Source organism: Palaemon carinicauda, chromosome 15 (genome assembly GCF_036898095.1).
Source record: "Palaemon carinicauda isolate YSFRI2023 chromosome 15, ASM3689809v2, whole genome shotgun sequence".
In the NCBI taxonomy this organism is placed as follows: domain Eukaryota; kingdom Metazoa; phylum Arthropoda; class Malacostraca; order Decapoda; family Palaemonidae; genus Palaemon; species Palaemon carinicauda.
In genome coordinates this window covers 129,633,630-129,659,549 of record NC_090739.1, presented here as the reverse complement: position 1 = coordinate 129,659,549, position 25,920 = coordinate 129,633,630, and the positions used below count along the sequence as shown (strand labels likewise).

Here is a 25,920-nt window from a genome sequence, read left to right as displayed (position 1 = left end):
TTCAAACAATAAACTATATTAACTATACATTCATTATAACTAGGAAACACCTAATTACAAAATTTAAAACTGCATATATGTTAGTTGCTTTGATGAAAACTGAAAATTTGATCCACGAATCTAAGTACAGTACAGTAAGAGGATTTCCAGCCATTACATAACTTCATACAAAAAAGAATCAATGTTGGAAATAATTGTGCACAAGTTTTGTTGAAAAAATCATGGAATGTTCACCAAAACAGCTTGGGGATAATACTTCTTTTAACGCATGTCATCAGCACTGAAGAGACCCTGTAAAAAATTAATCCATTAAAATCTTCAAATTGCTTTAATTAATAACAAATAAATTTAAATAGCCTGCATAATTGAACATCAAAGAAAAGTTACCTGCAATTACCTCTCAGGAAGAAAGGTTATAAAAAAGTAAAAAATACTATTAAACATTTGCTGCTACAAGAATATGGAAATTATAACAAACTGAAGAGCAAATACCTGCAGGCTAAACAGAAAAACTTGAAACCATCTGAAATGGTTAAAAGCTTAATCTTCAAATAAGAATGATTCACTACGTTTCATTGGTAGTAAAATAATGATAGAATTGTTTCCCATTTCCATTCAAGTACTGCATAGTATATCAGTGCTGTACAGTACATATGTAAATAGTAACTACTGCACTGTATAATAGATTAAAAGATTTGCGGTGTTATTTAACAAAACCCTTATTGGGATAATGCCATCAGTACACAACATGCAATGTTACAATAGGCATTACTTGAGGATCTTTTCAGCATTCTTCTACTTTACCTCTATCTTTACTTCCTTTCTTCCACCTCGCTGTCCAGCCTCTTCTAACTTTTACTTCATAATGCAACTTCTGCGATTTACCCCAATTGCACTTGGGGGATGAATATCCTCATAAGGCCCTGTGCCAGACTGTATAGCCCAAATTCATAAATCCAATACAGTTCTACTAAGTTTAAAACAACCAAATAGCCTTTCAAGAATGCTAATTCTAGCATATATACCGAACGAATAAAGAGACATCCAAGTATGATACCGATTTTATTTATATATATTTTTTATGATAAATCAAATCCTTACCTTTAAACACACAATCTACCTCACTTTTTGAGGTAGCTATAGACCTGCTGATTACAACCCTATCTAGAGTTTTTTATTCTCGTAACACGTCTAAATATATACATATGCTGGAGGTAATATTTTCCTTAGTATTTAGTCTGGCTTTTCAATGGCCTTGGAGCATGTGATACCCTTCTTAAAATTTCACATGCTATACAAATATCACTTGAATATGGTACGGTAGTTTATGGAGTGGCTTTGATTTTATTGCTGCCTTTGACATGTTAATCACAAGGCCCTTGCTAATACAGAAGTTCATGAAATCCTGAAGTAAATATCACTAAAGATTTATTGCCGCCTTACAGATCTTTTGAAAAGGTTGTATTCTAAAGACTTCTGATAATAAACTAAAAAGCTCAAACCAACTATACTCAGTCTCCAGACTGTTCTTTTATGCCAAGAAATTTATGCTTAGTTTTTCACCAACCACTTTTGATTGCTTACAAAATCCCACAAATATTAAACCTATTCAAGAAAATTAAAAAAAGCATAACACATTTGCAAAGAAGCATACATGAAGTTAGCTGAAGTCAGCTCATTCTTACCTTAGCTCTCCTAAGGACAGAATCTTTTGTCGGGTCATATGGATGGTCTTTTGAAGGAATTTCTAAAACAGCAGGAAGTGGGTTATCATTGTCAGTATCTATGACATGGCGAATTTGTTCAGCAATCTGTAAATCATAAAAATTGTGTTGAAAATCCATAAATTAAATTTCTAAAAGCAAAATTATTTCAATACTTATTCCATATTCATTCCCTAAAGTACATGCTTTTGAAGTATAGTAGGGTAAGGCAATTTTGGACAAGCGAGGCAAAAATTGGACAGATGCAATATCTCTAAAACTATTTATAATTTTCAAAAACTATAATGCTGTTAGAAATTCCCCAACCTTCTACTTTATAAATATTAGTATGTTTGGTTTTGAAAAAATATTAAATACCACTAGAAAAATTGTTGAATATGGGTGTCCAATAATTGCCTCACCTTCATTTTAGGGCTTCTCAAAAATAATACTAGAAATTATTTTTTCTAAAAAAAAAAAATAGTAGATGATACTAAAGGAAGGTTTTAAATAAAAAATTGATGAAAAAATCTGGAATATCTAGTGTCTAATTTTGCCTCGCCTCAAAAAATGGTGAGGCAATTTTAGACACTTAAATGAAAAAACAACTAGTTCATAATGTTAAGTTATTAAGTAATACAGTTTGTAATTTTCTTATCTTTTATATTATTGTTATATGTATCTATATATTTTCTTAATAATTTTAATCAAAAATGATAGTTATTTGAAAATATATTTTACCATATACTTCGAGAAAAAATATTGATTTGTAAAAAACGGAAAAAGAAAAAGGTTTTCTTTTCAAAGAAGATATTAATAAAACCTATTACTAATGAAAAAATATGTACAATACAAAACCTGAAATAAAAGTGAACAATTCAATACATATTATAGCCATATACGTAACAAAATAAATGCCTGAATATAAGTCTTGTCTATTTACTTCAACTGAATGCTCAAAAAACTTCTTCTGTTCTTTTATAGATGGCACTAACCATTTTCGTTAAGGCCTGGGTTTCATAAATAAAGGACCTTTAATTACATCTGTGATTTGAAAAAGGTATGTATCCGTTTGGTGCTCTGGATACTCCTCTACCCCTGATGCCTGGCAGATGATCTTAGTGGAGTTAGTATGGACCGGCAGGGGTCACTTGTCTTAGTTAGGCACCGCGCATCACAAGGAACTGGCTGTCCTTTGATGACTCTAACCAACAAATCCTCCATGGATTTAATCTTTCTTTGAAAAGCGAAAATGAATGAATGGCCCCCCGTCCCGGGCGTTGCAGGGTGCTAAGAATCTCCCGGTTAATAAATACAAAAGAAAAATTGTAAATTGGTAATTGGAATGTTAGAAACATGAATCAGATTTGGAAGTTACAGTAAGTAGAGAATGAATTTATGAATTACAGTTTGGATATCTTGGCCCTAAGTGAAACACTTTGTAAAAGGATCGGTAAAGAACTCTCACCAAGGCAATATGACAAATTGGAAGATAATTTGTATTTTTCCTAACCATACAAACCTTAGCTATTTACATTGGGTTTACCTTTTAGCGCAGCTGAAATGGCGAGCCATTAGAATTTAACGAGGGTGTATTACCCCCGTGCTAGTTAGCAGGGGGGTAGGGGAGTGGTAGCTAGCTACCCCTCACCCCCCTCACACACCGGTGAATGCTTCACTTTCACTTAGAGGTAGGACTTGTCTTGGGGGACAGGGCTGGTGGGCAAATATATGTAAAAAGCTAAGGTTTGTATGGTTAGGAAAAATACAAATTATCTTCGAATTTGTCATTTGTTCCGTAACCGAAATACAAACCACGCTATTTACATTGGGTGACTTACCCCTTAGGAAGGGTGGAAAGTCCCCAGCCATACTGGCTTTGGCTTTACCCGGGGACTCAGAATCCGAGTGAGTCGCACTCGAGAAAAGGAGTCCCTGCACCTCACAAGTTCCTTGCTCCACAAGGAACCGTGTGGCCTACATAAGCTTGTGTGTGAAGGAAGAAGTGTGACCCGTCCTAGGCAGTTGACCTGGAGTTCCAGAAGGAACTCTGGGTTAGGACGTTCCAAATACCACCTCGTCAGGATATGGGGGACGCGACAATATTGACTCAATACTCGGAACACAAGGAAGCATGGTTTACCTGCAGAGGTTTGAGGTCAGCTATGCAGAGACCAGGATGCTGCTTCCCAGTAGAGGGGATGATGAAGAAAGAAGTAAGGGCCAGACATACTTCTTTCGTTCATGCAGACTAAAACCTGATAACAATGCCCTCAACCTTCTGCTACCTGTCCAAAAAGGAGCCTGAGGTTAGGCCAGCTGTTATGTAGCCACCACAGAGCGATAGAAACGTATCGATACTCCTGTGGGTCACGCCCTGCAGGAAGCGGGCTGCGAAGGTCATTAGACGCTTCCAGACTCCAGCTTGTAGCACCTGCATCACAGAGTAGTATTACTCGAAGGCGAGGGACGTTGCGATGTATTCGACATCGTGCTGTAGGGCGACATGACGGGGGAGGGTCTGGATTCAGGTCGAGATGAATGTCTTTGAGTCCGAGCTGAAGAGGTATACTGGTGACTCTCCCCCGTGTCCTTGTGCTCTAACCCGGCTGCACGTGAGGACAAACTGCAGCTGTTCCCAAAGATAACTCCTCGATTCCTTTACTGACAAGGAGGAGGTTTTGGGTCATCAGATACAGAATGGCGACTCGAAATCTTGAAGGAATTGGACCGAAGGACCGGGTCCCCAAGATTCTGAGTCTAGCCAACAACTCAGGAGCGAACCTGAATGTTGCTGTCCCCCATTCCTTAGAAAGGGCGGAGTCGTACGAGACCAAGAAGATTGCCTACACACTGGCCGCGGCCAGAGTGAGCGGAAGACCCAAGACAGAATACGATCCACCTCCTATAACTTGAAAATCAGGAGATAAGGCTGGGTTTCTATCAGAGACAGACAGTCACAGAGGAACTAATGTCCCCAAGAGATACAGCATGTTATCTTCAACATAAGGCTAAAACAATCACTTCTATCTTAGTCTAAGATAGAAAAATAACAGGGTATGATAGCTTAATGCATCAAGGTTAGATCCAGCGACATAATTCAACCTCTGCTCTCCCAGGAAGAAGGAAAAGAGGAAAATATGCCAGACACCCTTACATACTTTATCATATAGTCATCACAACCACTATCTTAGAGAAGATATGCTCAGCTATTACCAGAGGTCATAAAGAAAACGTATAGAGTGATTTGCGAGTGCAAAATACTGGGCTGTGAAAGTTGTCTGGCGTTTCTAGATTCAGGCCTTTAGGACATAGCCCACTGACAAGTTCTTCTTAATGGCTAACATGGCTCCTACTTCTCTGACCTTGAGAGAACGAATCGGTGCCAGTTCCTTCACCTCACTTGCGGCCTCAGTTTGTGCTCTGTTAATCTTCTCTCAACGCCAGAAGGAGATGGTGCTTTTTGGCCATCATCTTTTTGATCCTGCCAAAACTAAACAAGTCGTTCTATAGTTGTGGTCTGAAGGGTTGAGACCACTTCAGTTAGAGCCTCAGTGCCCTTACAGGAAAAAGATATAAACCGTCCAAAATGTTGCTTCCCTAAGTAGGAAGATGGAGAAAGATTTGAATTTTGTATCATTTACAGCCGAATTCTGAATTTTAGCCACACCTTTCTCCAACCCCGGGAATGATCAAGTCGATAAGATAAGCCATACAGCTCTCACATACTCTTCGTAAAAGCTAGGGACAATAAGAAGTGTGTCTTGGGAGTTAGGTCCTTAAAAGTTCGTAAGGGGCCCTCTTCAGGGGTCTCAGAACTTTGTACGCACTAATGTACTTCTTACAGTGACCTTTGCCAACCGAACAATACTCTGGCTAGCTGGATTTAGTCCGATATATCCAAAATTTGTTATAACAGTACCCATTACTAAGAGGTCCTTCTGTAATACAAATTCCTTTTACATAAATACTATTTCATAAACAGTATTTCTTGACAATAAAATTGATTTTCACACATTCTTATCTGTGAATTGATATATACCAGCATTAACCAAACAAATGATGCCTAGAATGCCTAAATTCATTGGTTATGTACATTTAAATGAATTACTGTACTTGAATAATAAAAAATCCATAATGCATACACAAAAATTATATCCCACACAGGACTTCATGCAAGTACAGTAACTTATGAGAAACTATTAAATAAATAATAGCTGGCCTTTCTTCAACACCACAAAAAAATATATTACACTAATGCTTGAAAAATTATAATTTCAAAATTAATTTGTATTTTTCCTGGCTATACAAACCCAAGTCCTTTAAATTATGGAAAGTCTTCAGTAGAGCTGAAATGGTCGCTGAATTCGTAACGAGATAAGTAAGTGAGCACAAGTAGCCACCTCCACTTCCCTGTCAGAGACTTCATTAATGACCTTCAGGTCTGGACTGGGAGAGGTGGTAGAAGAGGGAAGTCCAACTTTAAAGGACTCATTCTCCCTGGTCCTGTACAGGAGTGAGGGAGATAACTCCAATAACCTCATAGCTGCCCATCATAAGGATGAGTAGGCTTTTGAGTCCGTTGAAGGCTCCGTGATGCTTTCTGAAATGAGCTAGACAGCTTAGGCCTGAGTATCAACGGCCCTTCCTTAGACCTGGGAGAACCAAGAAAGGGGTGTCAAACTAGGTCTCTTTATGGCTTCATGAGATCATTAGAGCATACCAGCTCAGACAATTGTTTATGAAGATGGGTATTGGTCCCACCTTGGTTTGGCTTTCCTGAAGAGTCTTGCAGTTGGTCAGGTGAAGGCAGGTGTTTGTAAGTAACAAACAAAATACTCCTTCGATTAAAGGGAGTACAGTATACTGTACCCACAAGTCTTACCATACTTTTTCTTTTGCCCTGTGGTGGCTACTCAAATATTTGTGTGACAGAAAGCATCTTGTCTATGGTAACGTGTCAATGTGAGCCTGAATGGTAAAATGACTGGCATTTTTGCTGCTTCTTTCCCTCCCTTTACTTTGTGATAAAGCTATTGTACTGTCACATGATGGATCGGACATTGATGTTGGTAAATTACACTTATAAGCACCATTCTTATTAGACTAGATCTGTAAGTAGTAGTTCTACCCCATTCTCCCTTAATGAGGGAAATGGTAATGGAATGAATATCAAACCTATTGGTAATCTTACACCAGGGTTTTCACTTCAGACCACATCTCTTCTTTGAGGGAGAAGGATTCCTTCATTGACCTAGTACCAGGCACATACCAAGTACAGGCCAGGACCTGCCAGTGCTAAGGAAGGGTCATTGATACTCAGGCCCAAGCTGTCGAGCTCATTTCAGATAGCACCACAGAGCCCTCAAGGGACACAAAAGCATCTCCTCTTGATTATCACCTGACACTTCGTACAGAGAAAGAGGATGGAGGAAGTCTCAAACGTGAAGTCATGTACCAATGGGTTCTGTGCAACATTCCTACTCTCTTCACTGATGTTAAGGTTAGTAAAAAGACAGTCAAGTTAGATACTTGTCTCACAACCTTCTGAAAGGCTCATACGAAGTACATGTAAGACACTTGAGCACACAAGTCACATCCCTGGGTGGGCAAGACTACTGTACTTGAAGCTCCTCATGAGCACATACAACTCCTATGGTGAGGAGAGATCAATGCCCTTCAGTCAAAAGACTGAAGGGCTCAGTGGTGGTAACCTTTTATAGCTGCAACCAAGAGGTGCTTCTCTCAGCAAAGATAGATGGTGAAGTTTGTGATCTGCGCTAGAGATGCTATTACCAGAAAAGTACTCCTATGACATCAATTGAAGAAAATGGCTTAATTTCTAGGTAAATAGCTGCACAGGACCATTGTAGGTACACAAACGTCTGTGTTGTCAATCATGAGAAACTCTACACATGAAGGAAATGCTGGATAGCCTCCAACTGTGAAGTACAAGCAACATCATTGATTGGGGGTACTGTGCTTCTGAAGGTGCAGCCGACTTCAAAAGCATCTTCCTTCCTCATCCCTTTCACTTCTACCAACAATGCTAGGGCTTTCAGTGATGCTGGAGGATAATCTGCAAACCATATTGGCTTGTAAGATGGGGAGAGGCAGTGGTCCAGAAGAGATACTAAGTACCTGTCCCACATGACACTCATTACTCAAAGGTAAGCCCTTTGTCCATAGTACATGTTCCAATGGCATGATAGGCAGCCCCATATTCACAGCAGCAGGAGGGAGGGGGGGGGGGAGAAACATCAACATTAGTACTGTACCTCCCCTTTTCCCTCTGCCTCCCTTCCTAAACAAGGCAGATTGGGGGTATTGAAAGGGCTGAGCATACAGAATCCTTCTGACTGGAAGACATTACAGGTGATACTGATCAGGGTCTAGAGAAGCATAAATGGGATGTGGAGAGCTTCACCCATGCATTCAGCAGTGTCAGCACTACCTCTGGACCAACTTCCTTAGGTCAAACATCATCATCAGATATCTGCATGGCTATGCGAGAGCTTCCAGCACATGCTGGTCCAAAGCTATCACTTAGGAAACTTCACACACCACCAAACCCTGAAAATCTAGCCGAATCAGATCCGAGCTCTCCCTGCTCCTGAACCATACTTTATGCCCCCAGGGCCGACCCAAGGGAGTACACCTAGAAGCTGCAGTGACAGGCAAATTCGACGAGGAGAGCAAGATGCCATACAGTCTCTTCATCACCATCTTTGGCACTGCTTATGATGACACCAAGGAGGACTTGACATTCCTCTTCCCCCCTCAATGAACAATCATGTGACATACAAGAAGTGCAGAGAAAGAGTAGAACTACAGTCATTATTGCCAAAATTCCCAATTCATTTCCATAATAATAGCTCCAAACTCTTTGCGAACAAAGATAAAAGTGAGTCACTGACAGGAAAGAGGGCAGAGCTACTTGCTCGCACTCACTACCTTGTTATTATAATTCAACGGCCGTTCCAGCTCCACTGAAGATATTCCCTATTCTAAAAGATGAGATGTTTGTATACACACAGGAACAAATAGCACATGCAGTATTAAAACTTACGTTCTGATTTATTAGGATGATATCAATGTCATCCCTCTTCATGAATTTCTTGTATACTTCTTCTATTTCCTGCACACTGGTATCTGTAAATCATACATAAGAATTTCTAAGTAAATCAACTTACTAAAAAGGAAAAAACATTACTAACTTTGTAAAAGAGCAGTTGGAGAGAAATATAAATCATTTCCTAAAATCATTTCAAAATGGTCTATGTTGGACTACCTGCATCAAAACACATTTTGGTCATCTCTCATAGCACTCTTTCTTTAATGATTGATTTAGAGGTCTCCTTACACATGTTTATAAAATTAAGCTATAAAGGCATCACAATCCTGTTTCATTAACTATAAGGCCTTCGAATTTTTAAAGCCTAGGATGAGTGTGTAATTCCAAAATTGTAAATCAAAAGAATTACCCTTTTTATTAATTTGCAGCTGTTCACTAACCAAGCAGGTAAAGCTACATCAAGGCAGTTCAAAGGTTATTTCAGAACAGCAACATCACTATGAACCCTTTACATGGGCACAGCAATCATAGTAAAAATTATTACCACCCTGCAAAATGATTATCATTAGAAATATCTAAGCAATTAGCCTTAGAAGACAACTACTGTACTATAACAAGACTACCTGTCACCAGAATTTGGCAATATGTACCAGGAACATCCCATTACATTCATCAAGAATGTTCAAAATAGGCAGCCAAAATATAATGACCAGGATAAACACACACACTCACTCACTCACTCACTCACTCACTCTATATATATATATATATATATATATATATATATATATATATATATATATATATATATATATATATATATATATATACTGTACATATATATATATATATATATATATATATATATATATATATATATATATATATATATATATATATATATATATATATATATATATATATATATATAAAAGGGATGGACTTGCTCTCTTAAAGAATGTAAAAGAATGATTAAATCTAAGACCAACACTAACTCAATAAAAAATCTTTACAAAACTAACAGGTACTCCCAAAACACATGAAAAAATTGAAGTGTGAAAAACATAAGAGCACTGACAATTGAAATAACAAATTAGTCAAAGCCAGCAAGATAAATAAAGGCTCTTGCAATGAACTAGTCCATCACTTGTCCATGCTTACCCTACATAAGCTGTTACAGGGGTACTCCAATAAATCTCCTTGTTACTTCCAAACAAACTCTACCATGGAGGACATAAGAAAAACTAGTTTCTACTTAAATGTGTACAAATATTTTCAAGGCTATGGAACATTCAATAAATTCATAATTTTCAATGTAACCAATTTATGAAAAACGTATTTCAGTACCACGGTATATACTGTACAGCATTCCTGAAACTAGTTAAAAGTAATAAGTGGTGTGAATGTAGTACAGTACTAGAAGGAAATATACAATGGTAAAAGAAAAATCTAAATTCTTCAAGACTACAAGCAGCAAAGTAAATTCTTTACTGATGCCCGCTTTCTTTAAAAACTCCTCATATAATCTAAAATAGCCTATAATATAGTAATAATACAATACTGTATCAATTAAAACATTTGTTACTAACTTTTATCAACGACCAAAAAGTTTGGTTCTCGTTTCTTGTTGATCTCTCCAATACCTCCCAGAAGAAAACCGACACACGTGTCCTGCAAATAAATAAGTTGTGTCACTTGAGTCGTCTGCGAGAATTGTAAACAAAAGCCTGGTGATGCTAAGATATAATAAAAATTAATAATATATAGTACTAAACTTCTGCTCAATCTTAACAGAATTGCAGTGCATATTGTAACCAGACTTAACATAAAGGATGAATACAAGGATCTATAGTACATTTCTTTTATCGAGGCAGATTTGCACCGACTCGCAGCGGTGCCCTTTTAGCTCGGAAAAGTTTCCTGATCGTTGATTGGTTAGAATTATCTCGTCCAACCAATCAGCGATCAGGAACCTTTTCCGAGCTAAAAGGGCACCGCTACGAGTCGGTGCAAATCTGCATTGCTAAAAAAAATTGACTATAGTCAGAATTTATGGTCATTCTCAAAATGTTACATAGTACAGTATTGTTCTCACACATAGAAGAATAATTTATAAACACTTTTAATTCAAAAGCAGTTTTCAAAACTAACCAACATAAAAAAGGAAACCCCAGTAGAGGGCTCATGTGATTAAATCTATTAAAATAGTGGTGCAAGTATAATAACTTCATTATAAGAAACTGATTACAGTATACAATACTTCTTACTGTACAGTAGTGACAGCAATGTCATCGTAACTTAGGAATGAATGTCGTTGCTCACCATCAATAGGACCTCAAATTATTTCTTCACATCTGCTGCACCTTTGTCTCTCAATGATGACATGGGATCCAAGCCTTCATCAGACTTAGCACACACTGTAGGTAGGAAACAAAAAGGGCACCACCCTTCTTTTTCTCCAACTGGACAATTAGTCCTTCAGCTCCAATTAACAGGAGTTACATATAAGCCCCTCCTATCATTTCTCTCACTGTGGGAGAGACAGTGTTGCCCATCTATGGAAGCACAACTCATCTATTTGCGATCACACGCTCCTATAGGATCGCCACCTCACCCGCTTGTGATCGCTTGCTCTTACAGGAGCGCCATTAGAGCACCACGTCTTCTTGCAATCGTGCGCTCACCTGTTCGCGATCACATGCTCTTATGCGAGCACCGTCTTACCTGTTTGCGATCACGAGCTCCTACTTGAGTGCCACGGCATCTGATCACTTTTCCCCTCAGCTATTTGAGAACATGCACATCTACGGAAGCGCCATCTCACACTCATGATAACATGCGCTTACGGGAGCGTCATCTTACCTGCTCATAACTGATCGTGCACCATTTCACCAGCCTGCAATCACACACAATCTCACCTGCTTGTGAAAGAACTCTCCTACTGGAAACCACCTCACCTGTTTGTGCTAGCGCTCTCAATTACTGGACTTATAACAGTGGGTGCGCCTGTCTATTCGTACTCTTGCAAGTACTTCCCCAAGTGGCATACACTCATCGGATCTTGATTTCACATCTCCTCACACTCTAAAGTGTGCTCTACTGCTGGCGTGCAATCTCCAGATGGGGAATGCTCAGCTGTTCGCAAACACCCTTCTAAAAAGCTACGCTCATCTAATAAGAGCTCATATTTCCTTTCTAGTAAGGCAAGAAACTTGGCAACTCTTCGTTCACCAACGAATTTCGTGAGGAGAGAGAATACTTAACGGAAACATTCCTTCCACGAAGCTACTTAACAGTATGTGATACAAGTGCTCACACATAGGCTACTTATCCTCTCTCAGAAGAACGAGCATGCACACTACAGGTAGGAGTAAGGGCCTCGCCCTCCTCTTCCTTTACTGAATGAGCACCCTCTATCTTTCGGAAGAGCAAGGGAAAAGATGTGAACCTAAAGTTGTTCCTTTAGGAACACATTGATACATGCTGTTTGTCAATCATCGTTGGTCTCCCAGCAAGTGAATATCATTTGAGTGGGCTCAAACTGAGACCAGCATGAACACTCACGTGAACACATGGGGAGCTGTCAACAGTCCAAATAACAGGACTTTGAACATGTACATACATGACTCCCTCGAGGATGAAGTGGAAGTACTTTCTGTTCAATTGGTGGATTGGTATTTGGAAATACTGTACAATACGCTTCCTTGATGTAAACGGAGAGCATAAAGTCATCCTTCAAGATGGCTGCATGTACTGTGCTTGCCGTCTCCATCTTAAATGGAGTCTGTTGTACAACAGTGTTCAGAGGAGAGGTTGATAACTGCCCTCCATCCACCAATCTACCTTTCCACCAGGAGACCCGTCTAGGACAACTTCTAGCACATTCTTCTCATTCATCGCCTTCACTTCAACAGGGCATCGCGCTTTTGGCTATTTCAGAGGGTACGTCAGGAATGTCATCGGGAAGCAAATGAGGGGAGGACAATAGTTGATGAAAGGTAGGTAGTATCCACCCTTTACAGTATGACTTCCACCACTCGCTTCACTGTGAAGTGTTGCTACAACATTGCCCAATGACTTGACAGGCATCCCCTGACTTGCAGCAGCTGTAGGAGGGGGATAGCCAATCTCAGCATCCCCTTCCTCCCTTCTATCTCCTTTTCTGACTCAGAAAGAGTGAAAGAACGAAGCAAGGTCCCCCCCCCCTTTCCTGGAACAGCATATCTTAACCAGTGCTTCACCATCGGCTTCTTCAATGCTTGAAGCTCTGGGAGCAGATGATCTAGGAAGGCTATGGACCTTGAAGGTCACTGCTCTGTGGATTACGGAGTCTTAACTCTCCCTCCTCCGACAGTCGATGGTGGACTCAACGTCCTTCTGCAAGAAGTGTGTTGTTACATCCAGGATCAGTGCTTTCCTAAGAGAGAGAGCTGTGTTCTGTCCTACTTGACTGGAGAATCTTTCTGTGACTGCATCTCTCCTTTTCTATACCAGCAGACTGATGTGCAAGGTAGTTACTGCCTTTGCATCCAAGAGTATGAGGTTCGTGTATTTCTTCATCTTAGGATCAAACAGATTCTGAGATGAAGTGTAGTACATTAGTGCTCCCAACCAGGGGTCTAACCAGCTCATAGCTTGCAGGTTTGCCATAGTTGCAGCTTCCAAGGCTGTAGACTCAGAAGTCAAGAATCAGATGCCCTAAAAGTTAAGTGTCTGCAGAGGTGCCTGTTGTAGCTGTATCTATCAGAAAAGGCCAAGGGGCTGCTTCTTCCAGTACATAAAATCTTTGCTCTAGAGAAAGTCCGGAGACCTACGAGTTCACCCTGAGCTTCCTGTGTAAGAACCGACCACGGAAGCTCAAGGGCCGGCCTCGACCATTGAGGAGCGCTAAAGCGTCTGTTGATAGCAGTCATCCCGCCTATGATAGGCTCCGCGGACAACTCTCCAAGATAGTTACATTCACTAATGAGGGACAGGTCCTTGAGGAAGATGGATTCCCTATAGGGGTTTCCATTCTCTGCCAATAGTGGGCCTGATCAGGGTCAAGTGGGTCTCTCCCATTCCAAGAATCCTTGCATCTTATGTGAAGGGAGGAATTAACTGATGCTATCAAGAGTTTGTCCTTCCTTTTGGATGGAGCAGGGTCAGTACTCGACAGAAGAGGACGGTCATCAATCAGCGGTCAAGCTGCCTTTCCTTCTGAAGACCAGCTGGGACTAGAATACTAGGCTCTGAAGGGCAAGGAGTGCTGTACACTGAACAGTCCGAAGGATCATTCTCAGTGTACCTGGCCTTGTCTGAGGAACGGTTTTTGTAGGAACAACTGGAAGGTGGTGGCTTTCTCTCCTCCAAAGAGATTGAGAGCCAGGACAAAAATATCTTTCTCGAAGGTTATTAGCGATTGACAAGTCTAAGCATATGGATAAAACCATAGAGTCAGAACGATCTCAGTGAAATTGACGTTCTTTTTGGTCTGGTTTCCACCAAGTTTGTGAAGCAACCAGGTGACTAGGATTTGCAAAGTGCCGAAGTTTTAGGTTTCCTCTCTTTTAGATCTCCCATTTTGTGACTTGTGAAGCAATCTTTGGCTGGTAGCCTTTGAGCGAGATGAACAAGTGTCTTCGTTTTGAACCGGATCATAAGGGGATTGGGAGAGTTGTGTCTCAGTGCGTGGTTCAGTGTACAGTAATGATCTGTTAACGGTTAAGCTTTAGTATGGAGATTGTGCAAAATCATGTGTTTTTGGTGAATCTTTAGAGCATGTAATTTCAATGTTTGCCTGCACCAATTCCTCCTTAGCTCGTGATGAATCCGCTTTAAAGCGTGATCACTTTTCCCTTGCGTGCTTGTTCCTTAAGAGCGTACTGTTACATCCTTTGTGAATGCCGAATCATCCTTAGCGCATGTAAACTTCTCTTCAGTGTATGCTTTTCAGTCACCACAAACCAATGTCCAGGTCCTTGTAGAATCTGTCAATACTAGTCACACAAGAGGGAGTTCCTTGAGAGATGGACAGGGGGTATCAACTTCACTAGTGGAAAAGAATACTGTACTGTACTTGTGTCTTGCCCAAGAACACCCTGAGAGCAGGTGGGGGGGGGACTTCCTTTCACTTTCTCCCATTGACCTTGGACATAGGGGAAAGAGAAGAAAAAACAGCTGGTTTTGCACCCAAAAACGGGATAAGGAGCTTGTGAATTTCTTCGGCATCAGCTTGGGCGATGGCATCAAATCCCTCTTCGAATTCTTTCTCTTCTTCGAAAAGAAGGCCACTTCCTATACTCAGAACAGGGGGAAGCCTGCAAGCAATTATGCCCTCTGCAGAAACTACACCAAAGATGTGGGTCCACTTAGGTTGCTGGGGCACCAGCCACCCATTGAGATACTATTGCAAGTGTGTTATTGGGTCCTTTGACTGGTCAGGCAGTACTACATTGGCTCACTCTCTCTGGTTACGGTTTATCTTTCTTTTGCCTAAACATACACCTAATAGTTTGGCCTATTCTTTGCACATTCTCCTCTGTCCTCATACACCTGACAACACTGATATTACCAAACAATTATTCTTTGCTCAAGGGGTAACTACTGCCAAGTAATTGTTCAGTATCTACTTTCCTCTTGGTAAGGGTAGAAGAGACTCTTTAGCTATGGTAAGCAGCTCTTCTAGGAGGAAGACACTCCAAAAATCAAACCAGTGTTCTCTAGTCTTGGGTAGTGCCATAGCCTCTGTACCATGGCCTTCCACTGTCTTGGATTTGAGTTCTCTTGCTTGAGGGAACACTTGAGCACACTGTTCCATCTTATTTCTCCTTTTATACCTGTTTTTTTTAAGTTTTTATAGTTTATATATGAATTCAATGTTACTGTTCTTAATATATTTCATTTTGATTGTATATTACTTCTCTAGTTATTTTATTTAATTATTTCCTTTCCTTACTGGGCGATTTTTCCCTGTTGGAGCCCTTGAGCTTATAGCATCTTTCTTTTCCATCTAAGGTTGTAGCTTAGCTTTTAATAATAATTATATCGTTGGCTGGTTTTACAAAATGATATTTTGATTATAAAATATATTTTTGAATATACTTACCCGGTGAATATATAATAGCTGACGTCTCGGACGGCTCGACAGAAACACAAAAACTCGCGAGCGATCGCCGTGAAGGTTGCGGGTGTGCCCACCAGCGCCGACTATCGGTCAGATACCGCATATACATGTAAACAGCCTCAGTTCTTCTCATCCCGCTGGGTCTCTATCGGGGAGGAAGGGAGGACCTTTAATTTATATATTCACCGGGTAAGTATATTCAAAAATTTATTTTATAATCAAAATATCATTTTTAAATATTAAACTTAGCCGGTGAATATATAATAGCTGATTCACACCCATGGTGGTGGGTAGAGACCAGTATTAATACAATAAAGGTGTATATGCTTAGAGTTTTTGACAGTTATATCATAACAAAACCCAAATAAATATAGGTACCTGGTAAGGAAGCTGACTCTGACGATTACTCTGCCTTGTTAGTCCGCTTTCCTCACGAAGCCCAGCCATCCTCTCAGGATGCTGAAAGACTCCCGGGAGCTGTTATATCCAGAGCGGCAACCCATACAACAGGACCTCATCAAAACCCTTAATCTGGGCGCTCTCAAGAAATGATATTTGACCACCCGCCAAATCAAAAAGGATGCGAAAAGCTTCTTAGCCTTCTGTACAACCCAAAACAAGATTAAAAACATTTCAAGAGAAAGATTAAAAGGATATTGGAATTAAGGGAATGTAGTGGTAGAACCCTCACCCACTACTGCACTCGCTGCAACGAATGGACCCAGTGTGTAGCAGTCCTCATAAAGAGTCTGGACGTCTTTTAAGTAAAATGAAGCGAATACCGACTTGCTTCTCCAAAAGGTCGCGTCCATAATACTTCGCAGAGATCTGTTTTGCTTAAAGGCCACTGAAGTTGCTATAGCTCTTACTTCGTGCGTCTTGACCTTAAGCAAGCAACGATCTTTTTCACTCAAGTGAGAATGAGCCTCTCGGATTAAAAATCTAATAAAATACGATAAAGCATTTTTAGACATAGGCAATGATGGCTTCTTAACTGAGCACCACAAGGCCTCAGATCCACCTCGTAAGGATTTGGTACGAGCTAAATAAAACTTAAGAGCTCTAACTGGACACAGTACTCTTTCAAGCTCGTTGCCTACGATCTCTGACAGGCAAGGTATATCAAACGACTTAGGCCAAGGACGAGAAGGCAGTTCATTTTTGGCCAAGAAACCAAGCTGAAGTGAACATGTGGCTTTATCTGTAGAAAAGCCGATGTTCCTACTGAAGGCATGGATCTCACCGACCCTTTTAGCCGAAGCCAAGCATACTAAGAAAAGCGTCTTGAGGGTGAGATCCTTCAGGGAGGCTGAATGTAATGGCTCAAACCTGTCGGACATTAGGAACCTTAGGACCACGTCTAAGTTCCATCCAGGAGTTGCCATACGACGCTCCTTAGAGGTCTCGAAGGACTTAAGGAGATCTTGGAGATCTTTATTATTGGAAAGATCTAAGCCTCTATGTCTGAATACAGAAGCCAACATGCTCCTGTAGCCCTTAATAGTGGGCGCTGAGAGGGAGCGAACATTTCTCAGGTGTAGGAGAAAGTCTGCAGTTTGGGCTACAGAGGTACTGGAAGAGGAAATGGATGATGACTTGCACCAGTCTCTAAAGACTTCCCACTTCGACTGGTATACCTTGATGGTAGAAGCTCTCCTAGCTCTCGCAATCACTCTGGCTGCCTCCTTCGAAAAACCTCGAGCTCTTGAGAGTCTTTCGATAGTCTGAAGGCAGTCAGACGAAGCGCGGGGAGGCTTTGATGAAGATCCCTTACGTGGAGCTGCCGTAAGAGATCCATCCTTAGAGGAAGACTCCTTGGAACATCTACCAGCCATTGAAGTACCTCAGTGAACCACTCTCTCGCGGGCCAGAGGGGAGCAACCAACGTCAACCTTGTCCCTTCGTGAGAGGCGAACTTCTGCAGTACCTTGTTGATGATCTTGAACGGTGGGAATGCGTACGCGTCCAGGTGAGACCAGTCCAGTAGAAACACATCTATGTGGGTCGCCTCTGGATCTGGGACTGGAGAGCAATAGGTCAGGAGCCTTTTGGTCAACGAGGTGGCAAAGAGGTCTATGGAGGGTTGACCCCAAGTCACCCAAAGACTCTTGTACACGTCCTTGTGGAGGGTCCATTCTGTGGGGATCACCTGACCTCTCCGACTGAGACAGTCTGCTAAGACGTTCAAGTCCCCCTGGATGAATCTTGTCAACAGGGAGATGCCTCGATTTTTTGACCAGATGAGGAGGTCCCTTGCGATGACGAACAGTGTGTGGGAGTGAGTGCCTCCTTGCTTGGAGATGTACGCCAAAGCTGTGGTGTTGTCCGAATTGACCTCTACCACTTTGTTTCGAAGAATGCTCTCGAAACTCATCAAGGCCAAGTGAACCGCTAACAGCTCCTTGCCGTTGATGCGCATGCTCTTCTGATCCGACGTCCAAAGACCCGAACATTCCCGACCGTCCAGAGTCGCTCCCCAACCCAAATCCGACGCGTCTGAGAACAACACGTGGTTTGGGTTCTTGACTGCCAGGGACAGACCCTTTCGCAGACTTATGTTGCTGTCCCACCAGTTCAGGCATGCTTTTACTGGCTCGGAGACCGGGATTGACACAGCTTCTAAAGTCTTGCTCTTGTTCCAGTGTGAGTCTAGATGGAACTGGAGAGGGCGAAGGTGAAGTCTCCCTAGCGAGACAAATTGCTCCAGGGATGACAGAGTCCCTAAGAGGCTCATCCAACCTCTTACTGAGCAACGGTCTTTTTTCAGCATGAGGCGGACTTTGAGTAGGGCTTGCTCTATCCGGGTGGCAGACGGAAAAGCCCGAAAAACTAGACTGCGAATCTCCATCCCCAAATAGAGAATCGTCTGGGATGGATTCAGTTGAGACTTTTCTAAGTTCACCAACAGTCCCAACTCCTTTGCCAGATCCAACGTCCAGTGAAGGTCCTGCAGACAGCGATGACGGGACGATGCTCTGAGAAGCCAGTCGTCCAAGTACAGGGAGGCTCGAATTCCCGATAAATGAAGGAATTTTGCCACATTCCTCATGAGCCTCGTAAACACGAGAGGAGCAGGGCTGAGGCCGAAGCACAGTGCTCGAAACTGGTACACCACATTCCTGTAAACAAACCTCAGGTACGGTTGAGAATCTGGGTGAATAGGAATGTGGAAGTACGCATCCTGCAGGTCGAGAGAGACCATCCAGTCTCCCTCTCTGACCGCTGCTAGGACGGACTTCGTGGTCTCCATCGTAAATTTTGTTTTTATAACAAAAACGTTGAGCGCACTGACGTCCAGCACTGGCCTCCAACCTCCCGTATGCTTTGGGACTAGGAAGAGACGGTTGTAAAATCCCGGTGATTGAAGGTCCGAGACTTTCACCACCGCTCCCTTCTCTAGCAACAGACACACCTGCTGATGTAGAGCTTGTCTTTTTGACTCCTCTCGATACCTGGGAGAGAGGTCTAGAGGAACTGTTACTAGAGGAGGTCTGCGTACAAAAGGTATTTTGTACCCCTCCTTGAGCAACAACACAGACTCTTGGTCTGCACCCCTCTTCTCCCAGGCCTGCCAGAAGCTGTTCAGTCTGGCCCCTACCGCTGTCTGAGGACGTGGGCAGTCAGACTCTGCCACGGGAGGACTTGGATCCTCTCCTCTTGCCTCTTTTTCCGTCGGCACGAGCGCCTCCCCTGCTGGGGGCTCTGCCACGAAAGGGCGGGATAAACCTAGTCGCTGGGGTATCGATCCTGGGCCTCACAACATAAGACGAAGAAGGAGCTCCCTTGCGAGCAGAAGTAGCCATCAGGTCATGTGTATCCTTCTGTACAAGCGAAGCCGCAATGTCCTTGATCAGCTGTTGAGGAAACAAGGCAGCTGATAAGGGGGCAAAGAGAAGCTCCGACCTTTGACAGGGAGTAACTCCTGCTGAAAGGAAAGAGCAAAGGGTTTCCCTCTTCTTCAGGACTCCAGACGTAAAGGTGGCGGCGAGCTCATTGGAGCTATCGCGGATGGCTTTGTCCATACAAGACATAATAAGCACGGAAACATCCTGGTCGGCAGACGAGATCTTCCTGCTTAATGCTCCTAGAGACCAATCTAAAAAGTTAAAAACCTCGAAGGCCCTGTAAACCCCTTTAAGGAGATGGTCAAGGTCCGAGGAGGACCAACAAACTTTAGAGCGTCTCATGGCCAGGCGACGGGGAGAGTCTACGAGGCTTGAGAAGTCACCATGGGCAGAGGCAGGGACTCCCAAGCTGAGAACTTCTCCCGTGTCATACCAGACGCTCGCTCTAGAAGCTAGTTTAAAAGGAGGGAAGGCAAAGGCCGTCTTCCACAAACTCTTCCTGGTAACCAACCAGTCGCCTAGCAAACGTAAAGCCCTCTTAGAAGAGCGAGAGAGCACTAGCTTAGTAAAAGAAGGCTTCGCAGCAGCTATGCCTAGCGCAAACTCTGACGGAGGCGAACGAGGAGCAGAAGTAACAAAATGGTCTGGGAAAAGATCCTTAAAAATCATCATGATTTTCTTAAAGTCCATAGAAGGTTGCGCAGCCTTAGGCTCTTCAACGTCTGATAAAACATCCAAAGGATTATCAGTAGGTGGAGGATCAGCAACATCCTCATCTGAAGGAACCTCGTCCGACAATTGATGAGTCTCAAGCAAGGGAGAGACCTGCCGCGGTGGCAATGCTTGACAAGCAAAGTCCACACGCAAAGGAGCAGCAGTAGCAGTCAAGGAAGCTACTTTGCTCCAAGGTTTCTTTTGCGAGAAGCCTTCGGATGACGAGGAGAAAACAGCCTCGCTCGTTTTATGGTAGGGGCGATTTTGACGAGACACGCGTGATACCATAGAGGGAACGTCTGTTCGTTGGTTAAAGCCTCTCGTCCCCTTAAGTCCTACGACATTACTTCTCCCTGGTGCAGGGGAGCCTGAAAGAGGTCTAGGACTAGGAGAACGACAAGCACGAACAGACGAACCCTCGGTCGCAACACTAAAAACACTTTGCGCACTAATCACTTTATCCCCACGATTTTCTGATTTGGCACTCTGACACTTTAACACATTCACATCCGCCATGAGTTGATTACGGTCCGATGCTAAGGACTCAACTCTCTCGCCCAAAGCTTGAATGGCAAGCAACATATCCCGCATGGATGGTTCATGAGTGCTAGTAGAGGGTTCAGGAACAACTACTACAGGGGAAGGATTAGGTTCAGGGGCATGGGAGGAGGAAAAATCCAACGACCTAGAGGAGCTTCTCCTCACCCTATCTCTCTCAAGCTTACGAGAATACTTATCAAACTCTAGCCAGTCGAATTCCGAAAGGACCACGCACTCATCACACCGATCTCCTAATTGGCAGGTTTTACCCAGGCAATTAGAACACACGGTATGTGGGTCGAGAGAGGCCTTGGGAAGACGTTTGTTACAATCCCTAGCATTACATTTACGAAATTTAGGTCCAGGGATAGGAGAAGGGTCAGCCATTTTGAAAAGTCCAAGAAAATCCGAACAAATCCAAAGTCATCAACAATAAACGCTATCCAAAAAAGGGTTCAAGAGTTTTAATTGAAGAGAAAAACACCTGTCACTGCGAAAGCTCAAAACCAAAAAGAAGTACTTCACCAAGAATGACGAAAACTCCAGGTCAACAGCGAGCGGAATCAACTTGTCGACAAGACTGACAGAGAAGAACTGAGGCTGTTTACATGTATATGCGGTATCTGACCGATAGTCGGCGCTGGTGGGCACACCCGCAACCTTCACGGCGATCGCTCGCGAGTTTTTGTGTTTCTGTCGAGCCGTCCGAGACGTCAGCTATTATATATTCACCTGCTAAGTTTAATATTTAAAAAGCAAAGTTGCATGTTTACCCAAGGAGCTGATATCATAAAGCGCAGGCAAAACAATCTAGAAAGGGAAAGAAGAGCAAAAGTTGGGCCAAAGCATGACGGAGGGAAAGTACACTACTGCAGAGTCAAAGTGAAGTGAAGGTAGAGTGCTGCTAGTTGGGTGGACAGAGCTACCCACCAGCCAGCTGTGGTTATTTCATTGAAAATCTTAATAATAAGCGTTCCAGCTTCAATCAAGTCATGCTAATATTTTATTCATCTATTTTATCAGAGCTACCCGACAGCCAGCTAAGGTTACTTCATTGAAAATCTTAATAAGCGTTCAAGCTTCAATGGAGTCATATTGATATTTTAGCATTATCTTATTCATCTATTTTATCACTTAGTTCAACTGGATTTTGCTGTCATACCTTGCGATTTAACATTATCTCATTGGGTTAATATATGATACTTCAATTACTGTACTACTGAAATTGGAATTCGCTATAAGAAATGGATGAGTGCTGGCTATTTTGGTATTTTTCTCTATATATTTAATGGGGGCTGAGGCATGATAACTTATGTATCAGGTGATTAAAATGTTTAGTATTTTTCACTCTAACTCTTGTTTATTTACATTTGCAGGACTGACGGCAAGTTATTGGTACTGCACATGTTGCTTGCGCTCGCTCGTGCAAGCCAATTTTTTTTTATGACTCACAGTAATCATTACCTGGACTTTTTAACCAATTACAAACTTTCAAGTATTCATGCACAAGTTCCCGGATGTTATTCTACAACAGCCATTTATTTTCACCCTACCTTTCATATTCAACTTCACTACCATCCCAAAAAGAAATCTTAAAGAGGGAAGTACAATCTATTTCCAAAATTTAATGTAATTTAATCTATGTTGGCAATTGATTATGATGAAAACACTCTCCATTCAGTGTATAGCTATTGTTGCTCATGTGAAAGTGCGCACCACATCTATATAATGCTTCCCAGAACATAGGAGCAGTGAGATTATGTTTATTTGCTAGTGATGTGAGCCACGGTGGAGCAAAAACCATTAGAAGAATGTTAAGTGAATCACAGAGAATTGTGATACTTTAATTCTCATTCACTTACATGAACCATATATTTTTCAAACTGGTTATCCTGTATGTATTTTACATTTCTGACTATTAATACTGCTGAAATTCACTCGCTTTAGACATTTCCCCACCCCCCCAAAAAAATCTGGTTTCCCACCTGGGTCCCCCATGATTGTCTTTATACAAGGGGGTTCAAAAACTCATGAACAGGTGGTTTGCCCAATAATCATGGTCAGAAATGCATAAAACACAAAATAGCAAGTAGGAAAAATATATGATTCATGTATTCGGCCAGACAACGGGGTGTATGTTTAACAGCGGCCACCTGTATGTATGATAACGGCTGACTAAGAATACAACAGTGTAAGGGGGGGGGGGGGGGTCAGCGCCCCTCCCAGTTAGGAAAATAGATAAGGACACAGCTTGTAGGCTAGGTTGGAGGGGAGGTATGTTTAGTTTAGTTGGTGTCCACATTTTATGCTTGCTGGAGGAACTGGCCGCTGATATACAAAGGCTTCGAGACATCTTTTTGTGATGTTAGTGAAGTTGAAACTAAAGAAGAGGGTGGAAAAAAATGGCTGTTGTAAAACAACATCCAGGAACTTGTGCATAAATATTTGGAAGCTCGAAATCGGTTAAAAAAGTCAGGTAATGATTACGTCATACAAAAAACAAAACAGCTTGCACAAGAGAACACAAGCAATGCCAATAACTACCCATCAGTCCCCCAAATGTAAATAAACAATGGAGATAGAGTGAGAAATACTTCACATTTTAATAGACCGATATGTTTAAGATATTATCCCCCAGCCCCATGAAATATGGAAAAAAAAAAAATAAACTAGCCAGCGCTCAGCCATTTTTTATACCGAACCTAAGGTTCGCTAGTAATTAAAGTATCATATATTAACCAACCTTTATTCTGTTTAAAAGAGTATCTCATGACAGAAGCACCACCCATCATATTTTTATTGAACTACTGGGTGAAAGGAGGCTCCTGTCACATGCTCAGATGACAAAAGGAGCAAAATTGAAATTTCTTATTAAAATCTGTAACTTCATTAATAGAGGTTCCGCCAGTAGTATATGGAATCCAAATTAGGTTATTTGCAAAGATCTATAAATTATGCGAGTTCCAACGTCCTAACTAATATTGCAGCGTTCTATAATGAAACTAAATAAAGTTTACCTCAAAATTAGACAGGCAGGCGATAAAAGGAGCCTTTGTATATCAGCGGCCAGTTCCTCCAGTGTGCATATAAAGATGGACACCAACTAACCTAAACTTTCCCCCCTAACCTATAAACCATGTCCTTCCTTACTTACCTAACGGAGCCTTTGTATATCAGCGGCCAGTTCCTCTCATTTGGATTAAAAATTGACAAAACTAATCTAAATTTTCCCCATAACCTAACCTACAAGCTGTGTCCTTACCTACTTACCTGACGGGGTGGGGGGTAACGCCCCCATGCGATCACCCCTACCACTGCCGTATTCTAAGTCAGCAGTAATCATACATACAGGTGGCCGCTATCATACACAAACCCCAGTAAAAACTTGAAGGCTCAAAGTAAGAATATAACTGCCTCACCATCAAGGCATTCACTTGTGACCTTAACCTATGTTAGCCTACTGTAAGTTATTCTACATAAAAGCCAATGTGCAATTGGTCAAGTATTCTCTAGGAAGTTCCGGAGAAGGTGAGGAAACAGCTTTTTGTGTAACTTCTACCAAGGTTAAGCTGCAGCACCAAACACCAGTCTAAAATATACGTGACTTCAAGGTTAGTATAGGGTTAGAGACATATCTTGCCTTACTTTAAGCCTCTATAATTCCTGAAAAACTAAATACTTATGGCAGTTTCTTTAAAAAACATTTGTCGTCTAGTTAACCTGTCTTACATATATATAAATGACAAGCAAGACTAACCTCATCGCCAATAACGGCGATTAATTTTCCCTGCGCAGCTGATATAGCCATGGTTTCGTCTGCTCCTCTGTCTGTGTTGTCTTGTGTTTTGAGAGAATCATATGAGTTGTGACGTCACAGAACTACGGTATAGATTTGACAGCGTGATCGTCATGGCTACTTAGACAATGTACGGTAAGGTAATTATTTCTTGGGCATTTATTCGAATAAAGGATGTGATGATATACTTTTTGTAATTATTCATCTTTAGAGAGGATCTTGGTTCTAATTTTCATAGAAATATTACGTGTATTTTAAGTGAAATAATGGAATGATATGAAAATTCATGATAATCAAAGATATGTCAAGGTAAACATTGTAAAGTTGTTCACAAACCCGAATTGGCTTTAGTGAGTCCAACAGGTATTATGTACCGATGATGATAAATTAGAATAGCCCTTGACAGTTTCGCAGTATTTTATCCCATCATATTCATAAAGCAACCCTTTCCATATATGCAATGAATATGTTATGTGTGACTCAGTTTGTCAAAGCAGTTCTTTCTAGTTTTCGAAAGTAGGCCTAACTTACATTATAAACGATTTAAAAATTAGGAAAAATTGAAAATAATTTTTTCAAACAACAATCAGAACCTTTGAAATAAGTTTATTAACATGGCGCCACAACCTTAGACCATCGAATCTGATTTTAGTTACAATATTTCAAGATCAATCTGTCTTATGAGCGTCGTGAAATTCAAAATTGTCTCAAGACAGTGACATCCTAAGAAATTGACTTATCATTTATATCACTATTGGTTAGGGTTACCAATAGTTTTCCCGGGATATGTCCTGAATTTGATAATTTTATTCCTTGCCCCGTATATAGTAGTAAGTTGGCACGGGCACCAGCCACCCGTTAAAATACTACCACTAGAGTTATGGGGTCCTTTGACTTGCCAGGCAGTACTTCACTGGATCCTTCTCTCTGGTTACGGTTCACTTTCCCTTTGCCTACTTATACAACGACTAGTCTGGCCTATTCTTTATAGATTCTCCTCTGTCCTCATACACCTGACAACACTGAGATTACTAAACTATTCTTCTTCACCCAATGGGTTAACTACTGCACTGTAATTGGTCAGTGGCTACTTTCCTCTTGGTAAGGGTAGAAGAGAGACTTTAGCTATGGTAAGCAGCTCT

At 41.5% G+C, this 25,920-nt stretch overlaps 1 protein-coding gene across 1 annotated transcript; it reads right to left on the bottom strand.

The window, feature by feature from the left end:
* LOC137654741 (V-type proton ATPase subunit F-like) lies at positions 1–24,895 on the bottom strand. The gene is made up of 5 exons (XM_068388655.1): positions 24,740–24,895; positions 10,368–10,449; positions 8,773–8,855; positions 1,686–1,811; positions 1–291 (listed from the first exon to the last, which is right to left on the bottom strand). The coding sequence occupies exons 1-5, from the start codon at positions 24,788–24,790 to the stop codon at positions 262–264; spliced, it is 372 nt and encodes a 123-aa protein (XP_068244756.1). The 5' UTR covers positions 24,791–24,895; the 3' UTR covers positions 1–261.
* Positions 24,896–25,920: the final 1,025 nt, after the last annotated feature.